At 31.2% G+C, this 15,388-nt stretch overlaps 1 protein-coding gene across 2 annotated transcripts in view; it reads left to right on the top strand.

Moving 5' to 3' along the window:
• The window catches only part of TECRL (trans-2,3-enoyl-CoA reductase like), a 148,223-nt gene that overhangs the window by 34,345 nt on the left and 98,490 nt on the right, over positions 1-15,388 (top strand). For both annotated transcript variants that reach the window (XM_030818425.1, XM_003268415.4), the window contains exon 2: positions 3,234-3,285. In XM_030818425.1, the coding sequence (XP_030674285.1) occupies positions 3,234-3,285 (52 nt within the window). The remainder of the gene's footprint in view (positions 1-3,233; positions 3,286-15,388) is intronic.

Raw genomic sequence — 15,388 nt, forward strand, 5'->3', positions numbered from 1 at the left:
ATCTAGAACTAGAAATACCATTTGACCCAGCCATCCCATTACTGGGTATATACCCAAATGATTATAAATCATGCTGCTATAAAGACACATGCACACGTATGTTTATTGTGGCACTATTCACAATAGCAGAGACTTGGAACCAACCCAAATATCCAACAACGATGGACTAGATTAAGAAAATGTGGGACATATACACCATGGAATACTATGCAGCCATAAAAAATGATGAGTTCATGTCCTTTGTAGGGACATGGATGAAACTGGAAACCGTCATTCTCAGCAAACTATCGCAATGATAAAAAACCAAACACCGCATGTTCTCACTCATAGGTGGGAATTGAACAATGAGAACACATGGACACGGGAAGGGGAACATCACACTCTGGGGACTGTTGTGGGATGGGGGGAGGGGGGAGGGATAGAATTAGGAGATATACCTAATGCTAAAGGACGAGTTAATGGGTGCAGCACACCAACATGGCACATGTATACATCTGTAACAAACCTGCACATTGTGCACATGTACCCTAAAACTTAAAGTATAATAATAATAAATTTTAAAAAAAGAATTTACTGTGAAAATGGCTACAATACGGTTTTAAAAAGAAGCAATATTACAAAAAAAGGTTTCTGTGAAAAACTGTGGTAAATGCATATTGGGCAAATTCAAATAAATTCCAGATTAAATGCTTGAATGAAAAAGCTTTTTTGTTTTCATCAACTTAAATGTAGGGTAAAGTAATAATAACTCAAATTTTAACTATAATCAGTTAAAATTTAGAAGTAAATTTTTGGCTTAACTAACATCATTTGCCTTGCCTACTCACTATTTTAAGATTCATTTTCTTTTAAGAGGAAGAAACATTAATGAAGGGAATATTAAGGTTTCAAATGTAGGGTTTCAAGTAACTCCCATCTGTATAATTATGGAAATGAATAAATTATCATGATGATCGTTTATCCTTTTTAAGATGTTGTAAAACTGACTAAAAAGTGGAAGTTGTGAAAACTAAACTCCCTGATGAAGCCACTGAGACATCAATTTAGTCATCAGAAGCTCTTATATGCTCAGTTAATTATCATATTTTCCTCTCTTCGTGCTTTCAGTACAACTAAAGGACTGAAAAGAACAGAGCAAGCACAATCCTGGGGCTAATTGAATATGTGTCTGAATCATTTAGGAGTTAACTTCTTTCTGATTTATTTTGTCCAAAATTACTGCAGAAAGGGCAGTTCTCAAGGATTTATTCAACATCAGCACTTTTCTAACACGTGAAAGTCAAATGAAAATTTTTAAAAATGTTAAGAGCTCATAATACATCCCTATTCCACATGAAGGTTTCTTTCAAGAAAACAGTGTTAGTCTTGAAAATAAGGAAATTCAAAGCAAAATGCATATATAAATTAGAAGGTTGCCTATTGCATTATTCTGATGTGGAGAATAGCATACAGCTTTTGCATATCAGATTAAGAAACCTTGATCTTACTCTGTTTTTACGTGTTTGCACTCACAGCTTTATTTTTGACTTCTACAAAAGTTAATTAAAGCTTATTATATGCTCTGTGGTGTACTACATGATAAAACAAAACAAAAGTAACACTGGGTCATTATCCTCAGCTCTGTATAGATTAAACAACCAATGCATAATACAAGATAATGTGCCCTCATAAAGTGCTAGAGGAACACATATCAAACTCAAATTGAGGGATTATTGATTATGAAAATTATTTTTTGTTTAAAATTACATGGCCCTTGATACTACTAATGGACAAATATTTGTTACTCTAGGGAATATCACTTGGCCTTTACTCCACTCTCTCAGAGAAAGCAACATATAAAGGTGCTGAATGAATAAGAAACATTGAGATTAAACAATGGACACTGTTAAAACAATATTTTAAAAATAAAATTTAAATATTAAAGGTTAATAACCAAAATTAAAATATATGCACAAGTATATAAATATATGTTACTCTCTCTATAAACTGTTTTTAAATTTTTTTCTAACATCTTTCAGAGAAGAGCAATGCCATGAAATATTTATAATTTTATATACACAGAATGTTTTAGGATCACTTTTCTATTAACAGCATAACACAAATTAGAATTCCTATTACTTTTTAGGGCTTAAATCTTATAACTGTCTTATTTAGTAAATCATATACACACAGGAAATCATAAAAAAATTCTGAACAGTATACTGAATGCTTAGTCACAATCCTGTTAAGTAGAAGGCAAAATATGTTAAAATAAATGTATTTGTTGTTATACTTTCAGTGTATAATAAAACATCAAATGTAATGTAACAATATTAAGAACTACATGGTTCTTATGGACTATCATGCACCAAGATTTTATGCATTTTTTATTTAACCCTTTCAAAACAGCTCTAAGGGGATTTTAGTGTAGCATAAATAAATCATGTAGACATATGATTATAATAAATTTCACTAGTATCATATGCTTATTCAGGGAAAGGAAATATATTTTCTTGAATTATCATAAAAATTTCTTTTGAGACAAATTCAGAAAGTCAAAAAAGCATCATGATGGCTTGAAGTGTTTGTATGGAACTTTAGTACTCAATAATTTTTAAATTTAGATGAATAAAAAATATTTTATTCATTTTTTAATTTATAGATTTTGTTTTAGTAATTTAGTACCAAAGATTTTGTCAAATTACTATGTACCTAAGGAATCCAAAAAATATATCTCACATGTGTTTTAATAGACCTTTAGTACTTTTATTTGGGGATTTAAATAATGTCAGTAGGGGGCTTAAGGTGACTTTTGTCTTATAATATTCTGAGATAAACATTTCTCTCATTTGTCCATATAAATTAACTTCACATCCTTGGGTACTATTGCTATACATTCTTTTACATTCCTGTGTATTAAAACATATTTTTAATTAATAGTTTTATGAGATGTGGAAAAATACATTGACTATTTTGGACAAAGAAAATTCAAAAATATATCTTAGGGACACGAATTGGATTGAATCAATGTAATAAAGCTATTACTGTTGTATACAAACAAAATTTTAAGAAAATTACATTGTTACTGATTGCAACATTTAAAGTTTGTCTAAATAGTAATCACTAAAAAGATAAATGAAGCAAAAATTCTTATTGTGTAAGAATTTTATGATATATTTAAATTTTTTTTCTTAAATGGATAGAAAACAAATTAACAGTTTTTAAAAATAACTCTATTTTCTTTTCCTTTTCAGGTGACACAATCATCTACTATTCATGATGTTAAGCAAAAGTTTCACAAAACATGTAAGTTTTATATATTATTTAGAATTTACATCATAAAGTTTTATTTTCAAATAGGTTTAAATTTTTCTATAAGTGCAATATATGATAGAGTGTATGAAAACCATAGTTTTACAAGGAACTCAAAAACAATAGTTTGCTTAATATTTCTTTGGCATAAATATTCTAGCATTTAACTCTAATTGATCCTTTAATCTCCAGCATTTCCAATTTTTCTTCACAAAGTTGTTTTAATTTATATTTAAACTTGATTTTATTATAACAGGAAACTTTCTATATGTTAAATACATTAATTGATGCAAGTATTTATTTATATTTAAGCAAAATATTAGGCAAATTTTTGCTTCATGTATTTATACTGGCCAAGTATCATTCACATAGAAATCCTTCACACTGTTCATCTAAATTATAGTGTTTAATTTTATTAATAGACCTAAAATTAATAGGTAAATTAAATTTACCTCTTCAACTAATCTTTTATTATTTACTTAAAAATATTTATATTTGATGTATTTCAATTATATTTTATTTGTATACCTTCTTGATAAAGTTTACTCCAAATGTTAAACATAAAAATGTCTATAATTACTGGCAAATATTGTTTTTACAAACTTTATTTTTGGAGCAGTTTTTGTTTCATAGAAAAAAATTAAGTAGAAAGTACAGAAATTTCCCATATAACAATGTCCCCACACATGCATGGCCTCCCGCATTATAAATATCCCTCAACAGACTGGCACATTTGTTGAAATTAATGAGTCCTTTGGCAGACCAGAGTAACCAAAATTCTATCGTTTAAAGTTCTGAAACTGATCCAATAGTCCCATAGACAGTTATTTTTGTATAAACAACGAAATTAACCCTTCTGTTCTTAAAGCTTTATACTTTTATTTTATCTGAGTTCTTTCCTCAGGAAAGGGTCCCTTAGCCCTCTCAAAAAGTATCAAAAAACTAAAACTCACCAGATCACCACATCCAGACAATGAGATGCTGGACCCCTCATTCATCATAACTGTGTCCTTTCCCCTCCATAGTTCCTGTTTTCTTACACAGTTACATTTCCTCCCTGTTATATAAACCCCTGGTTTTAGTCAGTCAGGGAGACAGATTTGAGACAGCTCCTATCTCCTCGACTGCAGCACCCAATTAAAGCCTTCTTCTTTGGCAACACTTGTAGTCTCAGTTACTGGCTTTCTGTGCTATCAGCACCCAGACCTAGACTGAATCCCTGGAATTTTGCTAATGGTTCACTGTTGGTGTTGTATATTCTGTGAGTTTTGGTAGGGAACATTTTTAATATTTTAGATTTAGTTGAGCAATGTTTATGTTGTGAAAATAATCATGAAACTCATAATTTAATGCCTTAAATTAATTATATTTCACAGTAAATAAGTAGAACTCTTATATTACTTTATTTTAGGACAAACACAGAATAACTACTGAGTACTTTCTGTACATATGGCATTATGACAAACATAAAGACTAATTCAGTAAAGGTAGAAAATGTGCCATAAATTGTCAAAAAGTAGTCTTATGTGGAAGACAATATAATCATCTAAATAATATAGAAATAAATTGCAAATAGTGAATGTACCTAAAATTTATAAACATTTGAGTACAATCTATTTAAAATTTGTGATGAAACAGAAAGCCTACACAGGAAGGAATATAATTGCTTGAAATATGCTTACTCTGTTTAAAATTTTTGAGGAAGGTGACATTTTTTATTTTGCTATAAAGTCATATAGGAATTGGTTATGCTGAAAAGTGCCAGAAAAGCATTATAGTAAGGGACAAAGAACAAAACCAAAAAGATATATATCACTATATACGGTATATATATATATAGTATATATATAGTGTGTATATATAGTATATATATAGTATACATATAGTGGATTAAGTTTCTAACTATTGGATTATAGTTGTTAGCTATAGTTTTATAACAGTATTTTCTAATACATTGAGCTTTTTATCAAACTCATATTTTTATCTAATCACATAATCTATATGAGCCATGTTACTCTGATTATCTCTATAAGTATTTTTGGTGTATTTCTACTTAAAATAAATTTATTTTAATAGTTATTTCTATCTTAGCATAAAACATGGATCTCATTAAGCTAGTAATTGAATTGCCACCTGTGTAATGACTTAGACCAATTCTATCTAATAAAGTGGCTCCAGAAAGTTTAGATTACAGTAGTAAGTAGGAAGACATTTGAAAATGACTTTTTAATATAAAGTAGAAAGGGGTAACAAGATGATTGTGTGTAAAACAATAATAACAAAGTCATTTCTATTGTTGGAAAATGAGTAAATGAATCAAAGTCGAATTTATGTGTAAAAGAATGTGCAGTCACCCTCACAAAAAAGTATTATTTTTATAATAATTTATGTCAACTAATAGACATAACAATTACTTGAAATCTTAAACTTTTAAAGGAACGCGTTTTGTGTTGATGTGATTTAGAGTCTGATTCTAATAATTAGGAAACTGAAGTCAAGCAGCTTACAAAAAATCCTGGAAATATCCTGTTGCAAAAGTAGATAGCTGACAATATGACAATAGTCTAGTTTCCTATATCAGGACAAGAATTATTGATAGCTATTATTTTATTTTCCTTTGTAAGTACTAATCTTTAACAGCTTTACTTAAATTGTGACTTTTTTCACTTTTTCAAAATTATCTTTATTTTGATATTATTTAAATCATCTAAAATATAAAAATAATATTTCAGCATTTTCCCATATATCATAGTGCATTTCAAAATTTTATTGATCTTTAGGTTTTACAAATTGAAGACACAGAAAAACACTTTTTGCTGCATTACATTATACAAAGTATTTAAAAGAATGTATTTGCCAATTTTTGAAAGACATTGAAAAATCTTGCTAATCCTGAAAAATCTTTAAACACATGGACATCAGTAAAAATAACTTCTCTCAATGGCCTTTGGATCTTATCTTTTTAGCATATTTTAAAACTAGATAACATTGAATACTTATTAAAGTACATAAATATATACCAAAGAGATTACTCATATACCTACAAAGCCACATTTGTCAGGTTTTAAAAAACTTTACTTTTTGACACCAAATTAATTTTTATGACATTTCTGACATTGTTTGTTTTCAGGCCCTGGAGTAGGAATTTAATCTTGGGAAGAAAAAAAAATATCTTATCAGAAGACATTATTTCCTGAAGGCAGAATTCTTGTTATATGTCTTTTATCTCTATCTTTTGTTCTCGTTTTGATCAATCCTGATATTTTGTCTTCCTGCGATTTCTCAGACTTATCAGCTTTACATTTTTCTTTGTTTTATTTTAGAACTTTTTTTATGTTCTAAAAAAATATGTCTTCTATACAATGACAATCTTAATGTTCTCCCAAGGTTTATAATTTTTAAGTTCTGCTTTGTTACAAGAATAATCTCTTAGGTTACCCTAGTAATGCCACAACAATCAGACCGGTGAAGAAACAGAAAGAGAGAAAACCACTATTCATGAGTTAGCTGCTAAGGCAAGGAGACAGGAATGTTTTTCATGAAAAATAGAAGCATATAAAACTACAAACTGGATCTATGCATACACATACAAACAAATAATTTCACCCATTTCTTATGCTTTTCTCATTTAATGCAGCAAAAATGTATGAAATGTCCCCAGCTGCAAATCCTCAACTGATCTTTCTTTATCTTGATCTATTTGTTTCTTAACACTGTAATTATTGTTCTTGTCTGCATCTTCAACTCTCTTCTAGAGAGCTTAAGAAATTTTCACGCTTATGTCTCTTTATATCATGCTCTATCATGTTCATCTGCTCACAAGTATTCCATACAGGAATTGTACATTATTTTAAAAACCTAGCTGAAAAATAAAGAATTATTAGTCCCAGTGACACTCTGACTAAATCTGTGTAAATATTTTTTAACATTTTTAAGAGATTTTTAAAACTTCTGTGTGTCTTTATTATTTATTCTAGCAGAGTAATACCACTCTATTTCTATTGTTACCCAGTTCAACAAATAACCTACTTTTCTCTTGGGATAAAATATGACTTTATTAGAACATGTTTGGAAACAAAATCATAACAAATTTCATTTAAAGAAATAATTGATGGTTATTAGCTACTTATAAATTGGGCAGTATCTTATCTAGATAAGACGTAAGTAGAAAAGAGCTTCAATAAGCGTGACAGAACAGTTGATTTTATAAAGCGGCTACCTGGAGCAGGAATGAGAAAAATGTTTCTGCCTCCAAAGAAAAGTGAAAAATTCCAATAGTCTAGGTTTCCACAGAAAAGTAGATGAATGTGATATTTTGCATTAATAAAATAAAAAATATATTTGTGTAAATACTTTGAAAAATTGATAAAGTGAAGGTATATTTAATATGTTCCATAGGAACTGCAGCACGAATTATTGTAAGCCAGGAAATCTCTAACAGAGATTCGGAAATAGCACTGTATGAACATGTATAAAGGTAGCATTTTGCATAAAAACAGTTTGTAAAATTATTTCTAATTATTTATTATTTAATTGTTTATTATTATAATTATTTGGTTTTGATTAAATGTAATTAATTGTAATTGTGATTGTTTTACAATTTAGTTAATTATAATGACAAGGTAATTGTATTTTATTATTGAATTGTATTTATAATTTACAATGTAAATTACAATATAATTAATATAAAAGTAATTATGTATTATTATTACTGGGTTTGTTGTTAAAAGTGATTTGTTTTCACAAGATAAGATGCCCTCAATGGAGCTCCAAATAGCGTGTACAGTTTCTACAGCTATCCGTCAGTTATAATGGATGACCACTTCTGTGATTATTCAATGTGGGTAAACACTATAATTACAATTAAGATCACAGGTTTGAAGTTGGGTGAAAAAAATAGTGTGCGAAAACATTGAATGAGGTTCAATCTTCATGCAGTAGCAAATCATGCCCTTTATTAAATATTTTCAAAATTATATCAGAACATATTTTCAAAGCTTATGTCAAAGCTCATACAAAATGTACAGTATGAACTATGTGATATTTTAGTTTAGATTAGCATATTACTAAGCACATGATTAATAGTTTTCTTTCTGGATAATTCATCATAAATATTGTGGATCCTTACTTGAGATAAAAGTTTTATTACATGTTTTGGTAATTTTTTTTCTTTTTTATGATGATTCTTATTATACTTTAAGTTTTAGGGTACATGTGCACAATGTGCAGGTTTGTTACATATGCATCCATGTGCCATGTTGGTGTGCTGCACCCATTAACTCGTCATTTAGCATTAGGTATAACTCCTAATGCTATCCCTCCCCCCTCCCCCCACCCCACAACAGTCCCCAGAGTGTGATGTTCCCCTTCCCGTGTCCATGTGTTCTCATTGTTCAATTCCCACCCATGAGTGAGAACATGCGGTGTTTGGTTTTTTGTCCTTGAGATAGTTTACTGAGAATGACGGTTTCCAGTTTCATCCATGTCCCTACAAAGGACATGAACTCATCATTTTTTATGGCTGCATAGTATTCCATGGTGTATATGTGCCACATTTTCTTATTCCAGTCTATCGTTGTTGGACAATTGGGTTGGTTCCAAGTCTTTGCTATTGTGAATAGTGCTGCAATAAACATACATGTGCATGTGTCTTTATAGCAGCATGATTTATAATCTTTTGGTTATATACCCAGTAATGGGATGGCTGGGTCAAATGGTATTTCTAGTTCTAGATCCCTGAGGAATCGCCACACTGACTTCCACAATGGTTGAACTAGTTTACAGTCCCACAAACAGTGTGAAAGTGTTCCTATTTCTCCACATCCTCTCCAGCACCTGTTGTTTCCTGACTTTTTAAGTATCACCATTCTAACTGGTGTGAGATGGTATCTCACTGTGGTTTTGATTTGCATTTCTCTGATGGCCAGTGATGATGAGCATTTTTTCATGTGTTTTTTGGCTGCATAAATGTCTTCCTTTGAGAAGTGTTTGTTCATGTCCTTTGCCCACTTTTTGATGGGGTTGTTTGTTTTTGTCTTGTAAATTTGTTTGAGTTCATTGTAGATTCTGTATATTAGCCCTTTGTTCGCAATTTTTAAGTAGTAAATACTTTTTAGGATTTCTGGATCACATTTCTTTCTATATTACCAAAATTATTTAGGATGACCTAAGATTAAATAGAGAGAACCATCAGAAATAACACCCTTATGAAATTAGGATGATATTACATGGAATTTTTCTACTCACTGATTTTGTGTGGACTAGTAACATATTAGTCAAATTGATAAAAAATATTTGCATTTAAGATAACTAGAGATAATAATGAAAAGGTAAAGATATGAAAAAATCTTCCTGCTTGTGAAATTTATCTTGTTATTGCTCTTCTTTCTTTTCTCAAATCTAAATGTCTCTGAGAAATTATTAGCCTCCCGTGCTTTTCAAATATTATCCCTCAGAAACATAACTCTCTTAGCTTTCACTGGCATTCTTCGCCTGGTGAAATCTATCTTTTTTTTGGAGAATCTATTTCTAAAACCTACAAAGTTTATCTCCAAAAGATTGTCTCCTCATACTTAACATCCATATTTCTTCTTCAAATGAATTTCTATTTGTTAAATTTCTTATTTTCTACCAATGTTATAGCATCGTTATTTCTTGGTTTTTTGACCATTTGAACTACCTTTAAAACATTTTTCTTTAAGTTTAAATTGTCTCTTATGCAAAGTATTCCTATACCTTTCTCCATGTTTTTTCACATCTTTTTTATGCCAGTAAGAATCATCTTTCTCTGTTTAAAAACCTCCACTTAATTATCAAGATATATATGCCTTTGTGCTACGAAAATTTTCCTTACTCCTTCAATCTGTACTCTCATTTTTTCTATATAATTTAAAAATTATAGTTAATCACAAAGTGTAGCACTAGTTGTCAAATACAATGTCTTATAATATCACTACATGTCCTACTCTATTTTGCATTAACATTTTTAATACTAATAATAAAAACAATTAACTTTTTTCAAAATTGATTCTGTGCCACGGACCTAAAATATTTCTATTGTAGCATAGTTTTAAAACAATTGTGCCAATATTATGATCATTTAGGTACAATTATAATTTTTATGTTTCAGATAAAAATATTTAAAGAAATATTATATAACTTGCCCCAGGTCACCCAACTAATAAGTGACAAAGATGGAAGTAAACTCAGGCAGCATGACTCTGTACCCTGTACCGTGATCACTAACCTCCATTCCCTCTATTTTCCTGAAAAAATCTCATCAATTTCTTCAGGCAGAAGTCCCAGTAGTACCCAGTTATTTTACTTGAGAAAGGTTACTTATCTTCAAATAGAAAACTACAAAGTTTGTTTTAGAAATTATGCAATGAATAAAAACACAGTAAATCTGAACATAGTTCACAATTGGTTACAATAACTGAAATCCCTGTCTAAGGTCATATGGCAGTGTAAAAAAACTACTAAATTATTAATAAAAACAACAGCTAATATGAATGTAGAAGAAGAGTGAAAATATGGCTTAAAATTGCTAATGAAATATTCTCCTTTGAGATTGTTCTCAAAAGTAGTAATATATAAATTGAAAGAGTCAATGAATGATTAACAGCTGAAGTATAATTTGTACACTGACTCCGTGTCATAAAAATTTCTGAACAAAAAAAGCAAAATCACTTTGCACATGACTTTTGTGTTATCTATTAGTTGAAAACACCATACAAAGTTTTAGTGATGTTTGTTGTCTATCAGACTACTTGTCTAAGCAATTCCCAGAAAGAACCATGGGGAACAAAGCAAAGTAAGAAACAATGAAATTAGCAGGACAATTGTAGTTTCAGCCACAAGAAAGGGTATATAATTTATTGTGACAGTTGGAATGCATATAAATCTTTGCCAAAATGCTGGGGGATACAAACAATGCTAAACTTTGAAAGGTTCAAGGATAATAACTCAGGACAAAGATAGCAGAGCAGGAGGATTTATCACATATAGTAGAAAATAATGAGTGTTCTCTAAGCAGTTTCGAAGCAGCCCCCTGGACAAGGCTGTGGAATTCCCTGAACTCTTAACAAAAAAAGCCAGAAAAATGATAAATGCAACCAACGAAAAAAGTGGCAGAATGCTTTAAAAAAATAAAATCTCTACTGCTAACTCGGAAAGTACCTAAGATTCTCCCTCTAGTTTGTTGGGTTAAAAAACAATTATGAAGGCCGGGCACGGTGGCTCATGCCTGTAATCCCAGCACTTTCGGAGGCCAAGGAGGGTGGATCACGAGGTCAAGAGTTCAAGACCAGCCTGGTCAACATGGTGAAATCCCGTCTCTACTAAAAATACAAAAATTGGCTGGGTGTGGTGTGCCTGTAATCCCAGCTACTCAGGAGGCTGAGGCAGGAGAATCGCTTGAATCTCATAGGCAGAGGTTGAGTGAGCCAAGATCGTGCCTTTGCACTCCAGCCTGGGCAACAAGAGCAAGACTCTGTCTCAAAAAAACAAACAAAAAAAGAAAACAAACAAACAAAACATTTATGATCCTTGTCAACATTTTAGATGGAGAATTATGATAATTTGCCAAATTATTCATATTTATTTTTTGGTAACATTGTAACATTTTTTGGTAACAGACATGGTTATATATTATGAAAGCTATATACACAAGTGATCATTCTAAGAACCTTCTAGGAACTTTAGTCAGGAAGGTCCAATAAGGCCTTTTATTATTGGGCAGCAATATCACCAGCTTTTTCATAGTATATGTGGCTTTCAAGACTGACATGTGTTCACAAAACCCGTTAGTGTTGATGCCCTTGTTATGGAGGAAATCTTAACAAATGTGCCCACTGGAGACAAAGAAACTGAATTATGAACTCCCTTCCCACAGTTGAGCATCATAAAAGAGATACATCAGCATCTTCTGTGGACTTGAAATGAATATTTCAGCAGAAGTGAAAGCATTTTTATGAATCATATTTTACCAATTTACAATTGAAAAAATTTTAAAAATTTCTACTCTTTATTTAGCATACTACATACATTCTTTGACAATTTTATACCATATATTGTTATTATTCTTCAGTTTTAGACAAAAGATCATTATGATTTTGAAGGTCATTATTATTTGGTAACAAAAACTTTCTTATTTGGCATTAAAAATTGTCTACTCAGTGTGATTGCAATAAAATGCTGGTCAAATTTATTTTGCAGTATATTTAATGTCATTAGGTATTCATGTAAGTGATGAGAATTCTATGTGGTATATGACACTTTTTGTATTTGTATTTTGTCTTGGTTTTTTGCCCACATACATGCACAAATTGAAAGACATTCTGGAATGTATTAATGATTGCATTAGTTTTAAAATTAGGAGAATTTTATTTTATTATTTTATTCAACTTTTAGATTCAGGGGGTGCATGTGCAGGTTTGTTATATGAGTAAATTGCTTGTTGCTGGGGTTGGTGTACAAATGATTTTATTACCCGTGTTGTGAACATAGTAACGAATGGGTAGATTTTTGACCTTCACCCTCCTCCAACCCTCCACCCTCAAGCAGGCTCCAGTGTTTATTGTTCCTCTCTTAGTATCCGTGTGTACTCAGTGCTTTGCTCCCACTTATAAGTGAGAACACGTGGTATTTGGTTTTCTGTTCCTGTGTTAATTTACATATGATAATGGCCTCCAGCTCCATCCATGTTGATGCAAAGGACATAATTTTATTTTTTTATGGCTGCATAGTACTCCATGGCATTATATGTACCATATTTTCTTTAACCAGTCCACTGTTGATGAGCTTCTAGGTTGATTTCATGACTTTGCTATTGTGAATAGTGCTGCAATGAACGTGAGTACATGTGTCTCTTTGGTAGAATGACTTATATTCTTTTGGGCATATAAACAGTAAGGGTATTGCTGGGCCAAACAATAGTTCTGTTTTAAATTCATTGAGAAATCTCCAACTGTGACTGAACTAATTTACACCACCACCAATAGTGTATAAGTGTCCCCTTTTCTCTACAACCTTGCCAACATCTGTTATATGGTGACTTTTTAACAATAGCCATTTTGACTGGTGTGAGATCATAGTTCATTGTGGTTTTGATTTGCATCTCTCTAATGATTAGCGACACTGAGCTTTTTTTTCATATGCGTGTATATCGTCTTTTACATGTCTATTAATGTTATTTTCCCATTTTTAATGGAGTCGTTTGTTATACGCTTATTCAATTGTTTAAGTTCCTGCTAGGAGCTGGATACTAGACCTTTGTCAGATGCATAGTTTGCAAATATTTTCTCCCATTCTGTAGGTTGTTTGTTCACTTCGTTGATAGTTTCTTTTGCTGTACAGAAGCTCTTGAGTTTAATCAGAACACATTTGTTAATCATTGCTTTTGTTGCAATTGGTTTTGGCATTTTTGTCATGAAATCTTTCCCAGTTCCCTGTGTCTGGAATGGTATTACCCTATCTTGTTTTCCAGGGTTTTTACAGTTTGGATTTTACATTTCAGTCTTTAATCCATCTTTACATTTAAATATTTAATTCACCAAATCAAGCTGAATTTTGTATATAGTGAAAGAAGGATGCCCAGTTTCAATCTTCTGCATATAGCTAGCCAGTTATCCAAGTGCCATTTATTGAATGGGGAGTTCTTTTCTCCATTCCTTGTTATTGACAACGTTGCCAAAGATCAGATTATTGTATTTGTGTGGCTTTTTTTCTGGGCTTCCTATTCTGTTCCATTGATCTATGTGTCTGTTTTTGTGCTAGTACCATACTGTTTTGATTACTATTGCCTTGTAGTAGAGTTTCAAGTTAGGTCATGTGATGCTTCCAGCTTTATTCATTTGCTTAGGATTCCTTTGGCTGTTTGGGATCTTTATTGGTTCTACATAAATTTTAGAATAGTTTTATTATTCTAATTCTGTGAAAAAAATGTCACTGGTAGTTTGACATGAATAACATTGAGTCTGTACATTGCTTTGGTCTGTATGGCCATTTTAACAATATTGATTCTTTTTATACATGAGCATGTAATTTTTTTTTGTTTCTTTGTGTCATCTCTAATTTCCTTCAGCAGTGTTTTGTAATTCTCATTGTAGACATCATCCACCTCTCTGATTAGCTATATTCCTAGGTATTTATATTTTTGTTGCTATTGTGAATGAGATTGTATTTTTGTTTTGGCTCTCAGCTTTAGTACTATTGGTGTATAGAAATGTTACTGATTTTTGTACATTGATTTTGTATTGTAAAATTTGCTGAGGTGGTTTATTAATTCTAGGAGCCTTTGAGCCCAGACTATGGAGTTTTCTAGATACAGAATCATATCCTCTATGAAGAGAGATAGTTTGACTTCCTCTCTTCCTATTTAGATGCCCTTTTTTTCTTTATTTTGCCGAATTGCTCTGGCTAGGATTTCCAGTACTACGTTGAATAGGAATGGTAAGAGTAGGACTCCTTGTCTTGTTTTCCGTATGTTTCCAGGTTTTGCCTGTTTAGTACAATGTTGGCAAAGACGGCTTTTATTATTTTGAGGTATGTTCCTTTTGTGTATAGTTTGTTGTTTTTTTTTTAACAGGAAGCAATATTGAATTTAATGAAAAGCCTTTTTGCATCTATTGAGGCGATCATGTGAGTTTTGGGTTTAGTTCTGTTTATATGATAAATTGCATTTTACAACACCTATTATCCTGTGAAGCCTATTTTATTATGGCCAATTTTGATGTGCTGCTGAATTCAGTTTGTTACAGTTTTGTCGGCAATTTTGAACATATCTTCATCGGGGTTATTGTCCTCAGGTTTTCTTATTTTGTTGTGTCTCTGCCAGATTTTGGTATCAGAATAATGCTGTCCTCATAGAATGAGTTAGGGAGGAGTCCTTCTTCCTCAATTAAAAAAAATAGTCTTAGTAGCATTGGTACCAGTTCGTTTTGAAAGTCTGGTAAAGTTTGGCTGCGATTCTGTCTGGCTAGGGCTTTTTCTCATTGGTAGGTTTTTTATTCCTGATTCAATTTTGGAATTTATTATTGGTCTGTTCAGGATTTCAATTTCTTATTTTCAATTTCAATCTTGGGAGGCTGTATGTTTC

This window comes from Nomascus leucogenys, chromosome 9 (assembly GCF_006542625.1).
Source record: "Nomascus leucogenys isolate Asia chromosome 9, Asia_NLE_v1, whole genome shotgun sequence".
In the NCBI taxonomy this organism is placed as follows: Eukaryota; Metazoa; Chordata; class Mammalia; order Primates; family Hylobatidae; genus Nomascus; species Nomascus leucogenys.